The following is a 24830-nucleotide window of genomic DNA, read 5'->3' on the forward strand; positions in this document are numbered from 1 at the left end:
CCCCCTCAAAAATTATTGGGAGCAAATTCACCCATGGGGCATACCTAAGGTTAAGCCTCTAAGAAAGGAACAGGACATTTTTTCTTTCGGTTGTCCTCAACCCCTTCCTTTGGTCCTTAGGAAGGCTTAATGGATCTTTCGAGGGACGTACACAGTAGTGCAGCCTCCATTTCTTCCCCAGCCACTCTGCCTAAGCTCTCCAGGAGGAGCCGCCAGTGTTTTCTGCAAAACAAGCCTGTCCCTCCTCCCTGGAAGGGAGTGACTTTCCCGCCAGGCTGTAACTGCTGATCAGCACATACCATGTCAGCTGCTTATGTAAGGAGCACAAGGAAAGTCAGCCAAGCTGGAAAGGCTTCCAGCACTCCCAAGTTTCAAAGTTGTTGGCTTGGCTGAGATGGCTACTACGCAGGGCCCTGAACAGAACACAGGGAGGCAAAACTTAATAAACTGCTTACAGGCAGGGCTGGCCCTGTCACTAGGCAGACTAGGTGATCACTTAAGGCGCTGGCTTTCGGGGGGGTGGGCTCTGAATTGGGCGCCTCCCATGTGACTTTGTGACGCGCTCAGTGCAGGAGGGAGCGCCAGAAGATAGCCTTGCCTAGGGGGGCAGATGATCTAGGGCTGGCCCTGCTTACAAGTATAGACAGTTTCAAGAGGGGACTAGAGAAACATTGAGCAGAGCTCTATCAGTGGCTATTAGGCACAAGGTATAGATGGAACACTATGTCTGGGGCAGTGATGCTCTGTATTCTTGGTGCTTGGGAGGCAACAGTGGGAAGGCTGGAGTTCTGGCTCAGCTAGTGGACCTCCTGATGTTACCTGGGTTTTGGTCACTGTGTGGCAGACTGTTGGACTGGATGGGCTGTTGGCCTGATCCAACATGGCTTCTCTTATGTTCTTATGCTCTTTTTAGACCAGCACCCCACCAGCTCCTTTTCAATCCATAACTCACACTGTCTGCACTATCAAGAAACGTTTGCTCAAGAAAGCAGTTCTTAGCTGCTTTGGCAACTGCAAGAGTGAAGAAACATCTGCTCTGGGAGTGCACAAGTCAAAACAGTTGCACAGGTCAGAATCAGTTATCACTGGAACTAAACGAGCTGCATTGTGAATGTACAGCATCTCCAGGCATCAGCCTATAACAGCACCAGGCCATTCTTGCCTTATGAGTTGCAGGGTTTGGGCTGTGTGGGATTTGGCGACACTTGCAGCTCAAACAAATGAAAATGAAGATCACTGTCTTGTTCTTGCAGGCCTCAGTTTACCTTGGCTAATGCAGGAAGGACAGAGGAGGCTTAACCCTTCAAGCTCCCCTCAGTTCCACTATTCAAAATCTGACTTGCTACTTTGTTAACATTGTTTTAACAAAAAGATTTCCCTTTCATGGCAGCTTGTCTTAAGAACAATCACTCCTCTTGTGGTGCCACAAAACAGCTGGGCATTGCTCAGAGAACAGATCAGATAGTCGATGATATGAAAGACCTTCGTTTGAGATCCTGGAAAACCACTGCCAGTCTGAATAGATAATACTAACCTTTTGGGTGTATTTTTATGTGCATGTGTGTATGTCTATATGTGAGTCTGTGTGTGCACCTGGAAGTCATGACGACCTCTTGTGACTGATCCCCTACTGGGAGCCCTGAGGATATTCAGAGAGGTGGCTGAATAAAGCCTGCCCCTGTCCTCTGACTGCTGGTATTCCAAGGAGGTCTCCCATTCAAGTACTTGCCAGTCAACCCTGCCTAATTTATGAGATCTGAGATCAGGCTTGCTTGGATTATCCAGGTAAAAGTGATAGTACTGACCTTAAGGGACAGTCTAATCCAGTATAAAATATCTTCATTCCCTTACCAGTAGCAAAGATAGATGGATTTCAGAGTTGTTGTTGAGCCACAACACTTAGGTTTTCTGGTGCTGTAATCTTATGGAGTCACCCTGTGCCTACGGCCCTGATAGGCAACACTCCACCAGTGAAAGATTATGCCTTTGCTACTCTGCTATGCAGTGATGGTGTGAAAGATGCAGCGATGTATTCGAAACTTCTAACTGCATTCAATGAGACACTCTAGAAAAAGACCACTGGAGGCAGAGAAGCGAACCAAGACACTGAGTCTGACCAGGGGTGTAACGTAACAGCGGTGTGTCTTACCAAATGTGGGACTTGGAGGAAGCCACCTGTCTAATGCTTATCATATGCAACATTCACTGTAGTTCTCTGGATTAGTAGAATGAGAGAATTGTAACTGGATAACTGGTCTGGGAACATGGTGCCCTTTTGATGGACAACTGTAGGTGCCTTAAGATACCAGGGCACATTCAAGTGTTAATGTACAGCAAACATAGCCCTATACTTTAGGGGACAATACTTAGAAGAAGATGATATTGGATTTATATCCTGCCCTCTACTCCGAAGAGTCTCAGAGCAGATCACAATCTCCTTTACCTTCCTCCCCCACAACAGACACCCTGTGAGGTGGGTGGGGCTGGAGAGGGCTCTCACAGCAGCTGCCCTTTCAAGGACAACCTCTGCCAGAGCTATGGCTGACCCAAGGCCATGCTAGCAGATGCAAGTGGAGGAGTGGGGAATCAAACCCGGTTCTCCCAGATAAGAGTCTGCACACTTAACCACTATACCAGAGTGTCAGACTAGAATTGGGAGGCACAGATTTGAATCCCCACTCTGCCATGGAAGATGGCTGGGTGACTAGGGCAGGTCATGCACTCTCAGCTTAACCCACCTCACAGAGCTGTTGGGGGAAGGCAGGGGAAATCATGTCATAGACAGCTTTGGGTTTCCCCTGGAGAGAAAAGCAAGTAAATCTAAATACCTAACAAGTCTGCAATCCTGGAATTTTTTACACTGAACATACAAAACTGCCTTATATAACAGCCAGCATGGTGTACTGCTTAGGAGTTGGACTAAGATCTTGGAGACCCAAGTTTGAATCCCCATGGAAGCTCACTGGGTGACCTTGGGCCAGTTACATGCTCTCAGCCTAACCTATATTGCAGGACTGTTGGGAGGATAAAACAGGAGACGGTAAGAATGTTACAAGCCATGTTGAGTCCGTTAGGAAGAAATGTAAGGTATACATGAAATAAATCACTCATCCACTCAGGACAGCTACTGCAAGCCAACATTTTCAGCAAAGTTCTTCCCAAGACTGGAGTTCCTTTAACCAGAGACCCTAGTCATTGAACTGGGGTCTTTCTCCATGGAAATCACATGTTCTGCCACATCCCCTCCCCGAGAGTTCAGCAAGCTCTGGCTTTGGAATTCCTGGAGATTTGGGGCAGAGCCTGGAGAGGGTAGAGTTCTGGGATTGAGTTCATCAGAGGTAGGATGCCTTATAGTCTTCTCTCCTTTTCCTCCAAGTGAACTGATATTTGTATCTGGATATCTGTTGTGATTCCAGAACTCTAGGCTCCACTTTTGAGATTAAGTTCTGAGCCAGCACTTTCAACCCACTTTTAAAGCACTTTGCAACTGGATTTTACTGTGTGGAATGACAAAAGCCACTCGCAGACAGTCACTGAAGTGGATTAAAACTGCATTATTTAGCAAGACTACCTTCCATCTTTGTTTATGCTCCATTCAGCCCCCTGCTGTGTTGCTGGGAGAATGAGCTGTATTGTTCCTGGGGAGTACAGGCTCCCCCCCAGCTAAAATTGGATGCATGTAAACAAATACACCTCATAAAAAGCCCCACCTGTCTCCAGTAATCACTGCTTAGGAAAGGAAAGGTCCCCTGTGCAAGCACTAGTCGTTTCTGACTCTGGGGTGACGTTGATTCACAACGTTTTCACGGCAGACTTTTTACGGGGTGGTTTGCCACTGCCTTTCCCAGTCATCTACACTTTCCCCCCAAGCAAGCTGGGTACTCATTTTACACACCTCGGAAGGATGGAAGGTTGAGTCAACCTCAAGCTGGCTACCTGAACCCAGCTTCCACCGGGGATCGAACTCAGGTCGTAAGCAGAGCTTAGGACTGCAGTACTGCAGCTTTAACACTCTGAGCCACTCACTGCTTACCAGGATACAAACTATGAAAATGGCAAGAACTTCCGATCAGGGAAAGAAGTATGGGGACCCAGATTCACAAGCCACAACTGTGTTTGAGTGGAAATGGAACTTGTCCTGCAAAAACCAAATTCCAAAGTGAGATTCTCAAGCATATAAAAATCTGTGCCACTGTTTATGACAGAAGGGGAGGTCCCAGCACTGTCAAGAAACAGAAGTGGAAAGTGCCATCAAGTCACGGTGGAATTATAGCAACAAACATATAGGGCAGGGGTGGCCAACAGCTCTCCAGATGTTTTTGCCTACAACTCCCATCAGCCCCAGCCAGCATGGCCGATGGCTGGGGCTGATGGGAGTTGTAGGCAAAAACATCTGGAGAGCTACCGTTGGCCAACCCTGACATAGGGTTTTCAAAGCAACAAAAGGTGGTTTGCCTGTGCCTCTGTGTAGCTACTATGGCTTCCCTTGGTAGTCTCCCATCCAAGTACTAAACATGGCTGACCCTGCTTAGATTATGAGAATGGATGAGATTGGGCTAGCCTTGGCCATCCAGGTCTGAACACTAAAGAGCAGAGCTGAAATGTCACAAAAAAGGAGCTCATTCTCCCTTAGCGACCAGGTGGGCTCCTTTCATGCTTGTCCGATGTTCTAAGATAGTAGTTCCACCTGCTAGCATGAGATATTACGCTAATTGTTAGGGGAATTTTCCAAGTTCTCTCTTTTCCTGAGATCTATCTGGGAATGGAAAAAAGGAGGTTATATTAGAACTTGGGAAACTCCCCTAACACTAACGTTGGTATATTGGCAAAGGGGAAGAGGATATCATTGTGTTGTAAGAAAAAATTACAAACTTGTGAGATTCTCTTTTCTGTATCCTGGATAAGGGGATAGTGATGATCCCGGTCCTGGCAAGAGAGAAAGGTTGTTTCAGCAGAACTGAGACTTCCTGCGCAACCCTGTAGTGTGCAAGCAGAGAGTGTGAATCATCAAACAGTTTTGGTCAACTGCTTACCTCACGATTTGAAAACCTTATATTGTAATCTGCTCGGGGGTCCTCCATATTTTAACCCTCCCTCCCCACCTATCTACAGCATACTCATTTCTGACAGTTCACTCTTCAAACATGAAGCCATTCATTCTGATGTGCCTTAGGTCACCACTTCACTGTGCCAAGACTGTTACCTTTGCATTCAATCCTACTGTAGTCATTAGCCCAGAGACATGTTCACACCCACTTTTATTTATTTTATCAAATTTATATCCCACCCTCCGCTATTGGGCTCAGGGTAGCTAACAACAGATAAAAAACATAGAATATTAAAAACAATATACAATAAAATCAATTCCACACGTTTTTAACCATAAAATCTAAGATGCACGTCAATGTTTCTGAATATCTGTATTTGTCCAATGGGATTGTCAGTGCTGTGGGGCATTTGCTACCTCCCCTTAACTGCTGAAGGCAAGCTTAAATAGTTCCATCTTACAGGCCCGGCAGAACTGTGGCAGGTCCTGCAGGGCCCTTATGTTTTCAGGGAGGGCATTCCACAGAGAGCTCTGGCTCTAGTGGTGGACAATCGAACTTCTTTCAGTCCAGGGATCTGAAGGAGATTTTGGGACCCTAAACGTAGTGCTCTCTGGGGCACATATGGGGAGAGACAGTCCCGAAGGTAGACCAGTCCCAGGCCATAAAGGGCTTTAAAGGTTATGACCAGCACCTTGAAACGAATCTGAAATGCCACAGGCAAGAGTGTAACGTTTCCAGCACAGGTTGGATGTGCTCCCATACAGGTAGCTCCAATAACAACCTGGCTGCTATGGCTCATAAAAAGCAGGGAAGAAGGAGTTTCAAAACTCCAGCTGTGTACTGTTCTTGATGCAACCTTGGCTTAAGTAGAAATAGGCACTGCCAACATATCTAGAGAAGGGCAGCCTGATTTCCTTCATACTTCCTCTATTTAGGTCATTGATGCCCTGCCTTTCTCTGTAAGAAGGATAACGAGTAATGGATAATTCCTCTCCATTTTATCTTCACAATAACCTGGTGAGGTAGGTTAGACTATGTGGCTGCTCCCAACGTCACTCAGCAAGCTTTTTGGCAGACTCGGGATTTGAACCTGTGTCTTCTAGATCCTAAATCAGTACCCTAACCCAGTGGCCCCACCCTTTTTGGCACCAGGGACCGGTTTTGTGGAAGACAATTTTTCCATGGACTGGCGGGGGTGCTGGGGTTTTTGCTGCTCCAGGCTGCCGCCACGCCCACACCCTGTCCCTGCCACCTATGGGGATCTTTAAATTAGTAGGCAAATGTCTCTGCCTCATTCCATGGCCCGGTTGCTAACAGGCCACAGCCCGCTACTGGTCCACGGCCTGAGGATTGGGGACCCCTGCCCTAACTCACCAACCAACTCATGGTACAATGCAGTGCTGGCCTTGCAGAATGCAATGTTGCTTATGGACACAGGAGTGCTGACATCCCGCTTTGCAGAAGTTCCTGGTTCTCATGACTGGTAGCCTATATTTAGGCATGGCATTACTTTCTTCCATACGAGGCAGTTGCAGTCGCATGTTTGACTTCACGGGATCCTGAGCAGCACCTACGGGGCCAAGTCCCTTCAACCTCAGTCTGCTGGGATGGGAAATGGACGCAATCGCCAGCAGGAGACACACGAACAGGGGAAGGACGAAAAGCCTTGCATGAAAACAAAAACCACATAAAGGAAAGAAATGAACATTCCCACATTTTGGTTTATTGGTTTATCATGCTCATACGACCTAGATCAAAGGTTTACTGAATTTGTTAATTTTACTATTCTGTCACTGGATCTTAAATTTGTACCATTTTGCATTCTGAGCCACTGCCTACCAGCTATATGTGGCTCTGCTCACTGTACCTGATTCCTCGTCTGATGAAGTGTGCTTGGAGCACACGAAAGCTTACTTTCTGAATAAAACGTTGTTGGTCTTAAAAGTGCCACTTGACTCCTGCTTTGTTCTACACATTTTGCACGAAAGCGCAAATAACATGATCTGCAGCGAAAGCGGCACCCTCCGCCCCCGACACTCTTCCCAGCGCCCCTCCCCGACAGAGGCGACCGCGCGCGCACACAACTCCTCTACGCAGGCTCCCGGCATGACTCGCGCGAGCCTAGCAGCTGCTGGGGGAGCCTCTCTCCGCTCCGAAGGGCTGAGACTACAACTCCCAGCATGCCTCAGCGGATGAGTCTTCTCCTCCTCCTCCTCCACCACTACCATACCACACCTCCTCCTCCTCCGTCCCGAGAGGAGTCCCCGCCCCTCATCTCCCTCCCTCCTCCGGCGGGGCGGGGCTCCCTCGCCCTCCCGCCCCTCCCTTCCCCTCCCCCCGTGCCGGTGTCGGGAGGTGTCTCCGCCGTTGGACCCCGCCATGGACTCCGACTCCTGCGCCTCCCCGCCGCCCCCTCAGGTGAGCCCCTCGCGGGAGGAGAGCTAGGCTAGGCTAGGCTGGGCTGGGGAGGGGGCGCCCGCCGGGTGCTTTCCCCGGAGTTCAAGGGCCTCCCTCGCCGCCTTTTTTTCGAGGGGGGGGTTTAGGGAAGAGTGTGATGGCGCCCTCATCCCCATCCCAGGAGGGACCATTGCAGAGCCCCCCTCTCCCCTCCCCAAAGAGCGGGGTCCTGCCCTTCCCCCCCCCCCTCTGAGATTGCAAGACGCTTCCCGCCCCGAAAGGAAGCCCCCCCCCAGCTCCCGCGATCGTGCATGGAGAAATGGAAGGGAACCCCCCCGCCGCCTTTGGAGATGGGTAAGGAGGGGGCGCCCTGCGTGCTAACTCCTCCCGCCCCCCCTCTCGGTCTTTTTTTGCAGGATTTCCCTCCCAGTTCCCGGCGATGCCGCACCGTGGAAGACTTCAACAACTTCTGCACCTTCGTGCTGGCCTACGCGGGCTACATCCCCTACCCCCAAGAGGTGAGCGGGCCCCCCCCCCCCCACCCACCGGCGGGGCAGCAGGAGTCGGGCGGCAGCAGCCCAACCGCCTGGACTAATGGCTCCTGCCGGGCGAAGGTGGGCGGGGAGGAGCGGCTGTGTGCTGGCAGGAGGCACAGGGCGAGGGGGGGAGGGGGTTTCCTGGGGAGCCAGCAAATGCTCGCTTTTGCGGGGGGTGTGTGTGTGCTTGTTTAGATTTGTCCTTGTGTGGAAAAGAACAGCCAGCGGCGGAAAGTGTGGGAGCATCGTTTTGGGGGGGAGGGGGGGGAGAAGCCCGGAGAATGGGAGGGATTTGGAAAAGGCTGGGAGGTGCCCAAAGCAGCAAGCGCCTTGGAGACTCCATCTCAGGTTGCTCACATCTGGGGATCTCCGGGGCTCACATCTGGACTTCTGATCCCTCCCGGTCCTCTGCAGGACTCCGTGCGGAGCAGCCCCAGCCCTCCCAACAGCACCGGCGGCACCATTGACAGTGACAGCGGGGAGCCTCACTATGGGGACGCCCCCTCGGCCATCTCCCTTGGCCAGCTCGCCCGGGGCCAGCCCTACTCTGCTGCCCTGTACCAGTGGGATGAGCCCGGCAGCTTCCTGCTGGAAAGAAAGAAGCCAGAAAAGATGAGGAGGAAGAGGAAGCTGGGGAGGAGGGAAGCGCAGGCGGCACCGGCAACGGTGGCAGCAGAGGAAGAGTACCGGGCGAAGCTGCTGAAGGAGGAGGAGGAGGAGCCCTACGCAGCGAGGACGCCCACGAGCCCCTCCTCGGAAGGCGAAGCTCATTCCTCTGCAGATCGCTGCTCCGCCTGGGACTCAGACACCCCCTCCAACGCTTCTTACCCACCAGTGGTCCTTGAGGAGGAGCAGGGCCTGATCCAGACGGTGGGCAAGCGCACCATCATCCGGCAGGGGAAGCAGGTGGTGTTCCGTGACGAGGATGGCAGCGGGGATGACGAAGACATCATGGTGGATTCCGGTAGGCAAGATGGGGGAGGGAGGGCAGGTAGAGTCTTTGGTACCAGCCAGGGTTTCCCTTTAGAAAGTGTGAGTGTGTGGGAGGGAGGGAAATCCAGAGCTAGTTTGTGGGGCAGTGACACTGCTGGCTTCTGCTTGGAAGGATTATTGCTCCGGTTGTTGCAGAACTGAATCCTGATGTTGCAAGGATTCCTGGGGCTGAGCCTCAAGAATTCCCTGCTGGTCATAGCCAGTGAAGGGATTCTGCTCAGCCAGCACCCTCATGCTCCCAACTAGCTAAGTGCATTATAAATCGGGAGAAGGGAGGCTTAAAGAACTGTCCCTGCACCCCAGGTGAAAGCAGGAAAAGTGCAGAGGACTTTCCCTCTGTTGATCACATTTTTATCCTGCCTCTCCTGTTATGTAAATTCAAAGATCTTCCCTTTCCCATGTTATCCTCACAACAGCCCTGTATGGTAGATCGGACAGAGCAAAAATGACTGACACAAGATGACAATCATGGCTGGCTGGAATCTGAACTTGGTGGTTTCTTAGAAAGATAAAATGTGAAGAAATGTTGAAGCGGAGGGGTGCGGGGGGGGGAGTGTGTTTTTTAAATGGTAGTTTGGGAAAACACTGAAAGATGTTTAAGGTTTTACCATAAAGCCTAAATTTTTGCAGTTTTAAGAACATTAAATGCATCATTTGTAATCTAGCATGTACCACTATAGTATTTGCCATTTTTATAGAATTCAGGAGTGCTAATGTCTTAGTTTTCTACAAGCAAAACTTGTTTACTTGCTTCTTTTGCACCCCACTTTTCTCACTAATGGGGACCCCAAAGCAGCTTACATTGTTCTCTCCTCCCTTTCACAACCCTGTGAAGTAGGTTAGGTTTGTGAACAGGCCCAATACTTGAGAGAGCTGCACACTGCAGCACACTGTACTAGCTTAGCACAGGTATTGTAAATTTTTGCCCTCTGAGAGACAGGGGAAATGTAGAAAGTAGAAAACAAAGCTTGCAGTAAACAAATAGAAGTGTATTTATTTGGACAGAACCCTTGCAATCTCAGTAGGACTGCCAGCATATACCCAATTTTAAACTATTGCAAACACTAAAATCTAATATGTTATCAAACAAATTATAGCATATTAATTGTTACTCAATTAATATTCATATATAAACATATTCCCAATGTCTGTAATCTGCACACAGTAATTATTGAATGTTGCAGACTGTTTTGCCCATTTCAGTGCCCTACCTCCAATTTGAAAAATTTCTTCAAAATGAAATGTAGTCTGGGTTTTTTGCCCATGGCATTATCCCTCTAATATGTTGAACAGCCCAGGCTAGCCCAATTGTGTCAGATCTCAAAAGCTAAACAGGGGTTGACCCTGGTTAGTATTTAGATGAGAAACCACCAATCAAATCCAGGATCAGTATACAGGGCCAGGCAATGGCACATGACCTCTGTTTATTTCATGCCTTGAAAACCCTATGGGGTCACAAGTTGACAGCACTTTCCAACACCATTGTGATGTATTTCCTTAATTCTAAGACAGAGGATACTTCATAGTATCTTTTTCTATGTGCTACTGCTGCTGACAGCAGACTTGTGGGGGATATTATCTGATTCTGCCTGGCGGTTGCTCCACATAAATGGCTACCTTCTTATAGTGAACAGTTCCTATGCAGTTGCATTTGACTCGGTGCTGGCCTGGTTCTCTGGAACCTATCCTACTACAGCTCCCTTTCCTCTGGACATTTGCATGCCTTGTCTGTACATCTCTTGGTGTGTTTTAATATTGTATTGACTTAATTATTTATGCCGCTAGGCATACTGGCTTGAGAGCTGCCTTAAGCCCCTTCTGGGAAAATCAGGATATAAATAATTTATTGAGATAAATGTTTTAAAAAATCCCTGGACTGTGTTCCCATCAGATGACGACTCCTGGGACCTCGTGACCTGCTTCTGCATGAAGCCCTTCGCCGGACGGCCCATGATCGAATGCAACGAGTGCCACACCTGGATCCACCTCAGCTGTGCCAAAATCCGCAAGTCCAATGTCCCCGAGGTCTACATCTGCCAGAAGTGCCGGGACTCCAAGTTCGACATCCGCCGCTCCAATCGGTCCCGGATGGGCTCACGCCGACACTTCCTGGACTAGCGGATGGACCCCTTCCCTGAGATGCAAATGGACTCACCCTGCAGAACTCAAAACTCCAGTTGGCAGGGAAGGAGTAGCTACACGAGCAATGGTTTCCCCTCTATGCTGGGAGCTTGCTGGGTGTAACAGTAACCCCAGTGGCCCTTGAATGCCTGAACCACTGCTGGATAAGGGACTGATCCAGTGCCTGAATCAGCTGGGAAATGCAAGACTGGGAGGATGATAGCAAGAGGCTAGTAGCCTCTTGTGTTGCATCTCTTCCTGTCTGTTGCTTTCCTTCTTATCCCAGCATTAAAATATACCAGTGGGTGCTAAGGGGACTGCACATTGAAAAGGTAGAGTTGGGGTTGGGAACAAGGTGTCCTGGGCCCCGAAAGAGACTGCAGCTGTCGGTCTCTGTCTCAGGTCTGCCTCTTGGTTTGTGCCTGGGATCTCTCTTAAAGGATGTGGTAGGGAGAGTGAGCGTAACCCGCCCCATCTGGTGGTTTGTCAAGAGCAGGGACGCCACCCCTTTCCTGAAGCTGGGCAGTTCCAAAAACAATGTTAGTGAGCTGGGCATTTGATGGAAGAAGCCATCCGTGGGTGAAGATGGAAATGAAGGCTCACCAGCCTGGCTGAGTTTTCTCCTGTGCGTGTGTTTTTGTGTTTTGTTTTTGCTAACTCTAAAGGCTCTGGTCCACCGTGGTTTCAGATTTGCTTTAATTGACTATCCCTTCTCCCCAGGTATTCTGAGAGTGGAATAGGTGCACATTTTTTTAGTGCTAGATGCAGAAAAATACAGGAGGGAGCAAAAGCTGGCACCTGGGCACCAAGAAGGATCAGGCTGGCCTTTTTTAAGATCAGAGAAGTATGGAAGTTGGGGTGTCTAATGACAGGCCCTGTAGATTCTGGCTGAGGAGCTACATTAGAGAATTCATGCAGAGGTGGACGACACTTCCCTCATCGGGGGTGGGGCAGTGAGGTACTTCTGAGCATTGCACAGACTGAATCGTTGTTTGCAAGAGGTTCAGCATTGCTTGAAGAAGACCAAATTCTCTGTCCAGTCAGAGAGATGAGGGGAGAGCTTGTATGGGAGAAGGGCATAGCAGGGCTGCTCCACAGAGCACACCCAGGTGGGCCTTCTCTGTGCCTCAAATCCAGCATCAACGGCCAGCCTTGTGGGTATTTCCTGCGGTCAATTCATGTGAGACTGTGTGAAAAATCTCGAGATCTGTGGTGCCCATGGACTCAGATGGAGAGCTACTAAACAATGATGTGGTGGGGAATTCTTTTCACCCCCCGTTTCATCAGTTACTGATAGGCTAGAAGGGACACTTCGGTTGTGTCCTGCTTTGATGCAGCCACATGGAAAAGCTCATCCAGATCTTGACTTACCAAGACTGAGAAAGTTGTATCCAGCTTGCTCTTTCAGGTGAAACCATTTGTCAAAGATGGTTTTTTGCCTGTAGCGAAAGCCCCTGGGACGCTTTTCGCACCGCAAGGGGACGATCCTGGCAGCCTGGGCCCCCATCTCAGGTTTTTACTTCTGCAGAATCACTGTGGGATTCTTTCCTCTAACTTGCAGGTTTGCAACAAGACCTTTTGGGTTGACGTCAGGGTTTCTGCTCTAGGATTTCATTTCAGTTTTGTTGTTGTCTATTTCTTCTCACGGGGTGGTGTCTGATAACCCCAAATTATTGGATTTTTCAGCTGAAGACTAAACACCTGCATGTCTGAGTACATCCATGTATAATTTCAATTTGGGAGCTTTAATTTTTTTAAATAAATAAATAAAAATTATTTGTTTTATCAGAGGTAGCTTGTCTGTCTTTCAAACATTTTTAAGTTGTTGTCCGTGGGTGATTGACCTGCGTCACAGGTACCACCAGGGCTTTGAGACGTGTCTGGAATCCAGGGGCCCTTGGACCTCACTTTAGCAGAGAGGCTAGCCAGGCTGTTCCCCTTTTAAGGCAAGGAGACACCAGGCAGGGCTTCATATGTACTGATGGGCTCATTAGGGCACCATCGCCTGAGGCTAGAATAACAATGCTTTGTCAATGTTAGCTCCAGCTTCACAAATGCTTCCTGTAGACTCTTGCAACTGGGAGGAGATTTATGTTGAAACAACTACCCTGCTTGGGGGAGGGGAGTCCCAAACCCATTTCCAGAAAATGCTACAGTATTTTAGGAGATTCTGGGAACAAAGTCCCCTCCTCTGCTCACTAGAAAGACACTGTTGTGTCAGTCTCTGCAGCAAGATGGGGGCTGAGAAATAGTATCATTTAGGGTTGTCATCCTCCAGGTGGGGGGCTGGAAAATTCTGAGAATTCCCAGAATTTCAACAGATCTCCAGATATGAGATCAGTTCCCCGAGAGAAAATGGCTGCTTTGGAGAGCGAACTCTATAGCATTAGACCCCTCTGAGATCCTGCCTGTTCCCATATCCCACCCTTCCTAGGCTTCACCTCCAAATCTCTAGACATTTCTCATTTTGGAGTTGGCAACCATTCCAGGGCAAGACCAGGGCAGTGGCCAGAGGGGCATGTTGCAAGCTGCAAAAGAGATAAGGGGCTTTTGGGCAGGGATGGGAGTACTAGGAAGGAAACCAATACATTAGGTGGGTGAGGGATGCTTATGCTAGCTGCTGCAAACAGACTAACACAGCTACCCTACTGGACTATGTATCCTCTGTAGGAGTTAACATTGGCATCTGGCTTCCCTGTGCTATGGCAAGAGAGTCTCTGAGCAAACAGTGTTACAGCAGCAGTTCTCTTACAAAAGAATGCCAGTGGTAAATCAACGAGACTGCTGAACTGCAACTAATAATGTCACTCAAGACAATGCGCCTACCTGGACTGAATCGAGGTTTCCTGCCTTATTAGCAATGTAGATTTCTTCAGGCCCACTCCTCTGCATATTGCACCTAACACAATCCCCTCTGCTATTGTCATTCACCTGCTGCCTTTGAGCATCTGAGATGACTCCGCTTTCCAATATATAGGACAAAGGGACTCACATTCTAGCTGTATATGAAGTGAGCAGTGACTCACAAAACATCATACCCCTGCCACAATTTTATTTATTGTTCTTTAAGGCGTTTCTGGACTCTTGTTCCTTTCCACTGTTGCAAACTCGAAAGGGTCTGGACTGGGTCGCCAGTTGTGAAAACGGTCAGATTGAACAGCAGCTGAGTCCATTACTACTCACCTATCAGTTATTTTCATTTTCAGGGCAAAGAGCACTCCCTCAGTTGCTGGCTTCATTGAGGGGAAGGGGACTGCCTACGGTCGTGGGGATTTGTCTCCAAATCCGCTTCTGGAGGCAAAGCTCAGAAACCCCGGGCACACGGAGGGTTTCCATGGACACCTCCAGGTCCTAGCAGAGCACGCAAGACGTCGCGCGCGTATTAACAGAAGCCCCGCGCGCGGCGCTACGCCCCCATCCCCGCAGATGACGATGTTTAAAAGGAACCGAAACTTCCGATTCCTTCTTTTCCCTTAACCCTATGATGCGTGCTAACCGGTGCTTCGTTCAGAGAAGCGGAAAGAGCTCGATGCCGAGCTCACTTCCGGTGACCAGCTGCACGTCACGGACCTCGCCATATGCGTGGGGGAAGCCCCAACATTAGCCTAGCGTCTTGGCTTGTTTCCGTAGGAAGAGCTTGGGAAGGCAGGGCCAAGAGGGGAGGCGAAGGCAGAGAAGCAGCGCTCCAGAGGCCAACATTGAGGAAGGCGTCAGCGGCAACACAGGGGGATCCCTCTTTGCCTCCCCCAAACTGCGAAGGAACATATCCACGCTCTTTTGCAATCTTGCATTTTTAACCCCCCACAACCCGGGGTGGGGGGAGAGTTATACCTCTTGAATTACAATTCACAGCATGCAGACTTTTTAAGGTAGACTTATCTGCTCCCCACCCCTGCTAAGTGTCTTTTTCCTGAACTTTTGGGGTGTGAGAGCTACTTCAAAAGATTACAGGACCAAGCACCTCCTGTCCCTTTAAACTCTAGTTGCTTAATCTTTCCCGTCATTGATTAAATGTTAGAGGAAAGGTACAGAGTCCTGCTAGAAAAGAAGGGTCGTTCTGCCCTAGCGGTGGTAACGAGGAGGGAGGGAGGGAAGAGAAGAGGGCACAATTATTCCAATACTGATTCCCATTTAGTTCCATGAAGCTAGTTTCAGAGGGTAGCCATATCGGTCTACAGAGAGCTTTGACTCTCGAAAACTTATATGCTGAAACTCTGGTTGCTCTCTTAAGGTGCTACTGGACGTGAATCTGTTTAGTTTCAGTCCTTCGTAAATGAGCCCAGGATCTGCAATTTAATCTTAGTACAACCATTCGATATCTGCACTCCTCATTCATCACCTCTCTTTCCTTGCAGGCTACAAAGGTCCTGAACTCACCTTGAGAATTTCACCTTCATCAAAAGCGTCATATGCTCTCGCTACTAGTAAGCTTTATCATTTTTGTTTTTAAAAAGTGCAGAAAAGTCATGCAGCTTTGTGATGAGCCACAGCTGGGACACTGACCACAGAGCCCTATCTTCACCTCCTTGCTTGAGCATAAGAACACAATCCTATAATAGGACTCTACAGGAATTTCTCCGTTTGGAACTAAAGCAGCACTTAGAAGTCTGTGGGTGCCGTTTTCCAAAACAGCCAGCAGTTACCACCCTCCTGAGGGTCCTTTCTCATGCACCATGATATCTCTAGTCACAAAACTTATGTCAAAATTGGTCTGAAGATCAACAAAGTCCAAAGTAGTATCTCCAAAGTGACCTCAGTGAACCCTGAGTTACAAAGCAAAGTATCAAAGATAATACAGGAAGTATTGTCATTGTGTGACCCAGCCATCTGCACAAGAGAGTTTGCTTTACATCAGACTATATGAAATGAGAAATATGTACTTCTTAAACTACTACCTCATATGCAGGAATAATAGGCAAATGCCCTGACCTGAATAGCTCAGGCTAGCCTGATCAGCCTTGGTTAGTATTTGGACAGGAGACCACCAAGAAATACCAGGGTTGCTATGCAGAGGCAGGCGGTGGCAAACAACCTCTGAATGTCTCTTGCCTTGAAAACTCTAAGCCAGTGTGACTTGACAGCAAAGAAAAATGACATCAATCAAGCACTTTTCTAAGAGTGACCTATTACGTCAAAGTGGGTCCCATAGGCTTGCATCAAACCATTTATCATACCTATGGCAATTTGCCACTAGCCCATACTTATAACAAGAATAATACCTAGTTACAGAGCAGGGGGAGAGAATGGGGATTAGGAAAGAAGAGCTGGTTTTTATACCCCCCTATTCTCTACCCTAAGGAGTCTCAAAGCGGCTTACAATCACCTTCCCTTCCTCTCCCCACAACAGGTGCCTTGTGTGCTCTAAGGAGTCTCAAAGTGGTATACAATCACCTTCCCTTCCTCTCCCCACAACAGGTGCTTTGTGTGCTCTAAGGAGTCTCAAAGTGGCGTACAATCACCTTCCCTTCCTCTCCCCACAAGAGGTGCCTTGTGAGGCAGGTGGGGCTGAGAGTTCTGAGAGAACAGTGACAAGCCCAAGTATACCCAGCAGGCTTCACACTGAGAAGAAGAGCTGGCTTTTATACCCCGCTTTTCTCTACCTGAAAGAGTCTCAAAGTGGCTTACAATCACCTTCCCTTCTTCCCACAACAGGTACCTTGTGAGGTAGGTGGGGATGAGAGTTCTGAGAGAACTGTAACTGGCCTAAGGCCTCCCAGCAGGCTTCATGCAGAGGACTGAGGAAGCAAACCCAATTTTCCAGATTAGGGTCCACAGCTGTTAACCACTATGCTGGAATGGGGAGGAGGCTGTGGCTCTGTGGGAGAGCATCTGGTTGGCATGCAGAAGTAACTCCTGGCATCTCCAGTGGAACAGATTAGGGGTAGTAGGTGATGTGAAAGACCTCCGCCTGAGACCCTGCTGCCAGTCCGAGCAGACAATACTGGCCTTAACTGACCGATGTTCTGATTCAGTATAAAGCAGCTTCATGTGACGTGCTAAAGAACATCAAGAAGCCCTATGGTTGGTTTCAGTTACGCCTTTGCAAGTAGAATAATTAATGCCAGGGAACACGTGGAGGGAGTGGATGGCCTAGGGAAGGAAAAAGCCAGACAGCATCCTGTCACCACTTTCCCTTGTCTTCTAGTAAAACTAAAGCAAAAATACACATGCAGCACTAGTACAAACCAGCAGATGCAGCTGTCTTACCTGGATGTGAAGACTCGCATTTGGCTCCATCCCACTCTCAGGCAATTGTATACCCCCCCCCTTCCTTCTCCCCTTTGGCAGAAATCACAACCGATCTTTGCCAAGTGCGTTCCAACCAGAGATTCACTCACAGCTCTACCACAAAGTGGGTCAATTTTATTGTCCTTATTAGTTACAGTTGAAACCAGAGGCTCCACCCTCAGCAGCACATCATATCATGCGCTCTGCAGTTCCCAGTCGCAGAAGGGGGAGAAGGGAGGGAAGACTGTCATCGCAGAGATGTATGTCCCAGAATAAGCCACCAAGCAAGAAACCCACGTGCCTTCTTGTGCTTTGCGCAGAGTCCCTCAGAAATCCCCTCCCAAGCCTGGAGTCAGATTAAAAACACTGTCATTTACTGCCCCTGCTACTTTCCTAGGGGGATTACTATAGCCCTGCAAAGTATTTCTTCTCCCATCAGCTTTAAAGGATACTGGACAAAAATTCACCTGTAGAAGAGGGACCTTTGTGGGGAACGGGAATTTTTACTGCACAACAAACAGTTAAAGGGAAATGAATGGAAGAGCAGGTGGAGCTGGCAACAGAGATGAAGATATGTGTCAAATAAGAAAGAAGGGGAACTATACGTGATTTTGAGGATGAAGAAGCAGGAGTGTGGCAGGCCACATCTAAGATTCCTTGGAATCTCCTATTGTTTTGCTCAGGGTAAAGGCTACGGCTTATTGCGAGGTCAAAATGCTGGCCCAGGAAAGAGAAATCACTAAGGACCGCAAAAGAACCGTATGATGGTGAATTATATAATAAGCGCATCGAGTTCAAGGAATACCAGTTGCGACAATGCTCGTTTCTGTTTCGATGCACCTGTTTTTTGGGAAGTTTGCATAAAAATAAAAGCAGGTGCTTGGAGGAAGGACCAGGAGCAAGTCTGGCATGCCAGCAGCCATTCCTCTTCCATGGAGGCTGCCAAAACAGGTGGTGCAGCTGCTCTGGGTGGCACAACAGCAGCTTCCTCCCCGGAGGTACAATTAACACACGCAACGTACCACAGCATCAGAGAAGGCGGTCGCCCTTTTGTGTAGAGGTTTGCTCTTATTTGGCACGCTTGTTTTGCATCTGTTTGGCCTCCCCAATGCCAGTCCACCCAACCTTCTCCTAGCTTGACGAGGAAGAAAACACGTGCGGCTAAATTAATCCCCGGGACTGTGGGCAATCGGCCAGGAGTGCTGTTCTTATCGAGCATGTCCCCTCTGCTCCCCACTGGGCATGATCAACTGCTAAGCTGACCGTACGGCCAGGACAGGATTGCATTACAAGTTGTGTTTTGATTTCAGAAGAGATGGGAATTGCTACGCAGTCTTTGCCTTGCTGAGGACACACAGGTTTTCCCCTCCAGAAGCGGGGGGAGGGGGGCAGACAGGTGGTGGGCTGAGGCAGTTAATTCCTTTAAGCTGCCATATTCTTCGTTTGACGTGAGTAACCCTATTTCTCTGAAAGTAACAACTCTTATTTCCATCTCATCTGCTATAGCCTCCTTTCCCCAAAGTCCCCCTGGCTGAAGATGCTAGGGTCCTGGGCAGGGGGGAGGGGTTTTCCCCCCATGCTCCACCCCCCCCCACACACCTGGGGCAAGACAAGAAACTGTCACATGCTGGCTGCATCAGCCCAGCAGCACCCAGGTTTTGCTCTCATCGAAAGCTGCTTCATCTCATTTGTCCTGCAACGTAATTGGTGTAAAAACCAGCCTTTCCATAAAGATCATAAAATTAAGAGGCGTCTCCGGTGACCCTGAAGACTTGCTGAATCCAGGAAGGAGGAAGGATGGCACGGTTTCTGTTGACCCCAGCACAGAACCTAGCATCTTCCCTGCTTCACTGCCAAATTAGCCATCCGTGTCTATCCGGTGAGCTGTTGAGAGAGAGGGAGAGAAGAAAGTGTTTTAAAAAGGGACTGTGCAAAATATATGTTAAGTAGCAGCAAGAATGTGTTGCAGGTGGGGGGGTAAGTGAGATTAGTATAGTGTATTTATTTATTTATTTATTTAGTGGACTTATATCCCGCCCTTCTCACCGAAGTGTCTCAGGGCGGCTCACAACATAGTGATTCATACAATTCGATTTAAAACATTTACAAATACAATAAAACCATAATTAATAAAACAAAGATAAGATAAGATGAGATAAAATGTAGTGTAGTGTAGTGTAGTATAGTATAGTATACTGGAGAGCCAGTTCGGTGTAGTGGTTAAGTGTGCGGACTCTTATCTGGGAGAACCAGGTTTGATTCCCCACTCCTCCACTTGCACCTGCTAGCAAGGCCTTGAGTCAGTCATAGCTCTGGCAGAGGTTGTCCTTGAAAGGGCAGCTGCTGTGAGAGCCCTCTCCAGCCCCACCCACCTCACAGGGTGTCTGTTGTGGGGGAGGAAGGTAAAGGAGATTGTGAGCCGCTCTGAGACTCTTCGGAGTGGAGGGCGGGGTATAAATCCAATATCTTCATCTTCTTATCTTCTTCTATAGTATAGTATAGTATAGAGGCAGGGCTGACTGGCATCTTAAGGTCTCTCAGGAGGAAGATAGTCTGTTATTGGCTTGAATGGCCAGTAATGTGGATGGGAAATGCTCTTGGCCTTGAGCAACATCGACCACAGCAGCAGAGGCAGTAAAGCCCCTGAAACCAATGCCAGGAGGCAGCATCAGGGGAGGGAATCAGCTTCTCCATTTGTTCACCCTCCAGGGCAGCTGACTGGCCACTCTACAAAACAGAGTGAGGCTCTTATGTTCTTAGCTGCTCTACTGCCAGACGGCAGCAGCAGCTGGAGAAGGAGGAAGAAGAAGAAGAGGAGGAGGAGGAAATTGGATTTATACCCTGCCCTTCACTACCCAAAAGAGTCTCAGAGCAGCTTACAATCCTTTTCCTTCCTCTCCCCACAACAGACACCCTGTGTGAGGTATGGGGAGCTGAGAGATCTCTAACAGAAACTGCTCTTGAGAGGAACAGTTCTGTGAGAACTTGTGAGCGATTCAAGGTCACATCAGCAGGTGCACGTGGAGGCAGCTTAGCACCTATCGGCAGTGTTTCAAGGTCAGACTTGGATAAACGAAACCGGTGGTAATGCTGCCGTGTCTGGAGACGGTAGGTTTGCCCAAAGCATCAGCAGGCTACTTGCCAGCTACAATTCACACTTAAGCTAAGATTATTTATATGAAATAAGTAAATAAAACTAGAGGTAAAGGTGTTTGTTCCATACAGCAAAGGTCTGAATACCTGTATAATAGCCCCAGGTTCAATCCTAGCATCTGGCAGAGCTCAGAATACTTGAATTTAGTAAGAGGCTATTTTATAGGACATGACACAGTAGGTTCAATGAATTACACGATGCCCTGCAAAATGCAACCCTCCCCCAAAAGCAAAGAAAGACCCTTCTTCCTATTTCAAAAGCCCTGATAAGGGGGACAAGATTAAAAACCCCACAGGCCAATAAATTTAAGTTACTGCTTAATTTTTTTTCTAGGTTTATCCTAGGGATTTTGCAGAATTCAGAAGATTCTGGTGTGAACGTGCTAGATCAGACCAGTGGTCCATCCAGTGCGGCATCCTGTCTCACACAGTGACCAATCAGTTCCCCTGGAGGGCTAGAAATGGCACAGAAGCCAAGGCCCTTCCCTGATGTTGCCTCCTGGCTCTAGGGTGCAGAAGTTTAGTGCCTCAGAATGTGGAGGACAGGATTTATCCTCCATGAATCTATCTAATCCCCTTTTAAAGCTGTTCATCTGTGTGGCCATCACTACATCCTCTGGGAGGGTATTCCACATTTTAATCACACTGTGTAAAACAGTGTTTCCTTTTGTCCATCCTGAATCTAATCCCCATAACCTTCATTGGATGCCCTTGAGTGCTAAAACGTTGGGGGAGGGAGAAAAAATTCTCATTGTCAACTCTCTGCATACCATGCATAATTTTATAAACCTCTATCGTGCCTCTATCCTGAAACAACTCAGATTCTTCAGCCTTTCCTCATATGGAAGCGGTCCAACCCCTTAACCATCCTGGTTGCCCTCCTCTGTACTTTTTCCAGCTCTGCAATGTCCTTTCTGAGATATGATAACCAGAACTGTACACAGTATTCCAAAAAAGGCTGCACCATAGATCTATATTGTTGTTAATCGACTCTTGGAGATTCTATGGGCCAGCTCTCTACGTTTTCCAATCTTGTACGGTTTCATAGACCTGTACCCGGGCATTACAGTATCGGCCATCTTATTCTCAATCCCTCTCCTAATAATCCCTAACACAGAGATTGCCTTTTCCACCACTGCAGCACACGGGGTTGACATTTTCATTGAGCTGTCCAATATGACCCCAAGAGCTTTTCCTCTTTCATTCTCAGCAAGTTCACACTATGGACAAAGTGTGATGTGAGGAAAGAATGCAAAATGCTGCAGGTAGCAGGCACAGACAACAGAGAGGCAGAGCTGCAAAATATTTCCATTTATAGAAGCCAGAACAAACATCTGCAAGTTCTGGGCGCTGGTACACAATTCCTAAACCTAGGTCATACAAGTCCTGGAATCAATGAGGCCCATCACTGGGTCTGATGGAGGAGAGCAACCCTCTGAAGCTAGACCAGAGACTGTCTGGGAATCCTGTATAACCTGCCTTGAGGTTAATGGTAAAAAGGAGGGTGGGTATAAATCAATATGTAAATTATGCTGGTTATTCCCCACTTCAAAGCAGGTGTTGAATGGCAGTCCACCATGACCAGGACTGGAGACCAACAAGCGCACCCACTTACATTGCTTTGGTATCCTAAGGGCCTCGTTGTCGGCAGACATCACTTGGTGTAGAACTCCTCGGAACTGGTAGAGCACCTTCAGACTCTTCTCCTCCCCAACGCAAGGGTCATAGAACCCGGGCAGACCAGCCTGCAAAAGGGAGATTGCCACAGGCTCAATCCATGAAGGTGGCAACAGACAGCCTATTGCAGAAGTTTTCTTGGGGAGGAGGGAATTGTTGATGCTAAGTGTTTAGAATCCACAATCAGTGGACAAACGGGGTTAAAAAGCACTTAAAACAAGTATAAATACCACATCATGGAAGTCCAATCTTGTTTCTCAAGCAATATATATATATATATATATATATATATAAGGAATGAGCACCTTGAGACATCTTAAATACAACTCCAAGGCAGCCACCCTTCCCTAGGTACTACATCTGGAAGAGGGGGGAGTGCAGGCTGATCTAGAGTGCCCCTACCTTGGACGCTTCTGTGAGGATGAGCTTGGAGTCCTTCACCAGGCACTGCAAGGGCACCGTCACGTCTATGACTTTCACCTTTTCATGCCTCCTGCTTTGGTCATTGACAAACTTCCCGTACCAGGCGTTCACCACGATCAGGCCTGCATCAAGTGAGAGGGCAGAGAGGGCTAAATGCTTAAGACAAGCGTCAGGCAAAAGGTGGGGGCATGTCAACAAAGGAAAAGTCTTATTGCTATACCACATCACGTCAACAGTTGAAACTGGTTTCCTAATGAGGATCAGGGCTTTGGAGCAGGCAGCCTTACTGTCTCATCAGCAGAGCTCTGTGTGTGTGTGTGTGTGTGTACCCATGCGTGTGTGTGCATACACACACACACGCACGCAGCTATGCTGAAGGAGAGAAAAAAAGTCTAAGCTCTGTGCTAAGAACAGCTTGGGTAAGTTATGCATGATTATCAACTGGGGCAAATGAAATGCTGCTTCTTACTGGGAATCCTCTCCTGTCTTTCCCTTCTCAGCTCTCTTATTCTCACAGCCCACAGGGTTTAAAAACTTCAGAAGATCAAGACTCTCAGGACATTGAATTCTGCAGCAGAGACCAGTTGCTAAGCTGGCAGAGCACACAATGCAACTCTGCTAATAAGCAAAGCAACCGGGGCAACCTTCACTTTCTTTAAAAAAAGGTAAAGATAGTCCCCTGTGCAAGCACCAGTCGTTTCTGACTCTGGGGTGACATCGCATACTGACATCTTCACGGCAAGACTTTTTGCGGGGTGGTTTGCCATTGCCTTTCCCAGTCATCTACACTTTACCCCCAGCAATCTGGGTACTCATTTTACCAACTTTGGAAGGATGGAAGGCTGAGTGAACCTTGAACTGGCTACCTGAGCCCAGCTTCTGCTGGGATCAAACTAAGGTTGTGAGCAGAGCTGAGGACTGCAGTACTGCACCTTTACCACACCATTAAAAGCACCAGATGCTTTTAATTCAGTTCAGTGTTTCCCTTTCTCATTGTATTAGGGGGGAGGGTGACAGCTGCAGACCCCCGATTGCCAGCCTTCACCTCCGGGTACCAAGGAGCACGAGAAGAAGATCAGAGACCCCTACCCATTCTCGCTTCCTCTGTCTCGATTATCCTTCGGACAGATTCCTGCATCAACCGCACCTAGAGCAGCACAACGAGATAACGTGGAATTCAACCTCCTGTTCAGAGGCATGAGAGAGACAGGAAATGAGAAAAAGGAAGCACTGTGACAGAAGCAGACCAAAGGGGAAAAAAGAATTCCCCAGGGATGAGTGGAGGAGGTTTCCCTGGAAAGATTGGGCAAATATAAAACTCGAGGGAATGTTTTCATGTTGCTGTGCGCATTGAGCACTTGGATTTCCAGCCCTCAAAACCAGCAGATTGTGTGCAAAAGAGCACCGCTGTGAACAGCTGCCTGTCAGTAATAGTCAGCAACTTCTGACGTTTTGCCAATTGCCACTGCTATACTTTGCCGCTGTTAAGGACTAGAAACATTACTTTTTTGCAGGGCTTTTTTTTTTGTAGCAGGAACTCCTTTGCACATTAGGCCACACACCTCTGATGTAGCCAATCCTCCAAGAGCTTACAGGGCTCTTAGTACAGGGCCTACCGTAAGGTCCAGGAGGATTGACTACATCGGGGTATGGCCTAATATGCAAATGAGTTCCTGCTACAAAAAAGCCTTGCTTCTTTGTATCTAAAAAGGGGGAGGATGAGAAGGCAGAATGACAGCATGAGAATGTGGCACACACAGAGAGTTCTCTTTCAGAGGTTTCTCCCATGATTTAGAAAAAGGAGCAAGGGTCCAAGCAAATCCTTCCCCTTAATGAGGCTGTGCCCTGCAGCTGCTTAGCCACAAGGAGATAAATGCCCAGCATAACCGGGATCAGCTCTTTACGGGTGCTGATGCCCCAGCTAAGCCCTGGTGACCTCTGGGTCTCTCCTTGCCCAGAGGTTCTTTAACTAGAGATGCCAAGGCTGGACCTGAAATTGCCACCGCCCACCTCCTGAGCACCATGCTATGACCACACCTTCCCGGTGCACAAAAGCAGAAAAAGGAAGCAGACATGGGCAATAAAAGAGAAGCATTTTTTTCTTTAAAAAAAATCAACCCTAAGTGAAGGAAGGACAGCCCAGAAAGATAGCTAACCTCTAAAGCCAAGCTGGGAAGTGAAAAAAAAAATCAAAGCACTCACACCAACTGAAATCCACATTGTGTGCTTAACACTGGAAAGGGAAGGAAAGCGT

The 24830-nt window shown here is 48.4% G+C and overlaps 2 protein-coding genes across 2 annotated transcripts in view; one reads left to right on the plus strand and one right to left on the minus strand.

Moving 5' to 3' along the window:
• The first annotated feature begins 7360 nt into the window (after positions 1 to 7360).
• On the plus strand, positions 7361 to 12885 carry PHF13 (PHD finger protein 13). The gene is made up of 4 exons (XM_060259283.1): positions 7361 to 7466; positions 7862 to 7963; positions 8396 to 8945; positions 10866 to 12885. The coding sequence occupies exons 1-4, from the start codon at positions 7428 to 7430 to the stop codon at positions 11090 to 11092; spliced, it is 918 nt and encodes a 305-aa protein (XP_060115266.1). The 5' UTR covers positions 7361 to 7427; the 3' UTR covers positions 11093 to 12885.
• Positions 12886 to 17438: 4553 nt separating this feature from the next.
• The window catches only part of DNAJC11 (DnaJ heat shock protein family (Hsp40) member C11), a 72807-nt gene continuing 65415 nt past the window's right edge, over positions 17439 to 24830 (minus strand). The window contains exons 13-16 of the mRNA XM_060259241.1: positions 23666 to 23723; positions 22556 to 22698; positions 22092 to 22221; positions 17439 to 19207 (exon numbers count right to left, since the gene is read on the minus strand). Of these exons, the coding sequence (XP_060115224.1) occupies positions 19182 to 19207; positions 22092 to 22221; positions 22556 to 22698; positions 23666 to 23723 (357 nt within the window). The 3' untranslated portion in view covers positions 17439 to 19181. The remainder of the gene's footprint in view (positions 19208 to 22091; positions 22222 to 22555; positions 22699 to 23665; positions 23724 to 24830) is intronic.

This window comes from Heteronotia binoei, chromosome 18 (assembly GCF_032191835.1).
Source record: "Heteronotia binoei isolate CCM8104 ecotype False Entrance Well chromosome 18, APGP_CSIRO_Hbin_v1, whole genome shotgun sequence".
Taxonomy (NCBI): domain Eukaryota; kingdom Metazoa; phylum Chordata; class Lepidosauria; order Squamata; family Gekkonidae; genus Heteronotia; species Heteronotia binoei.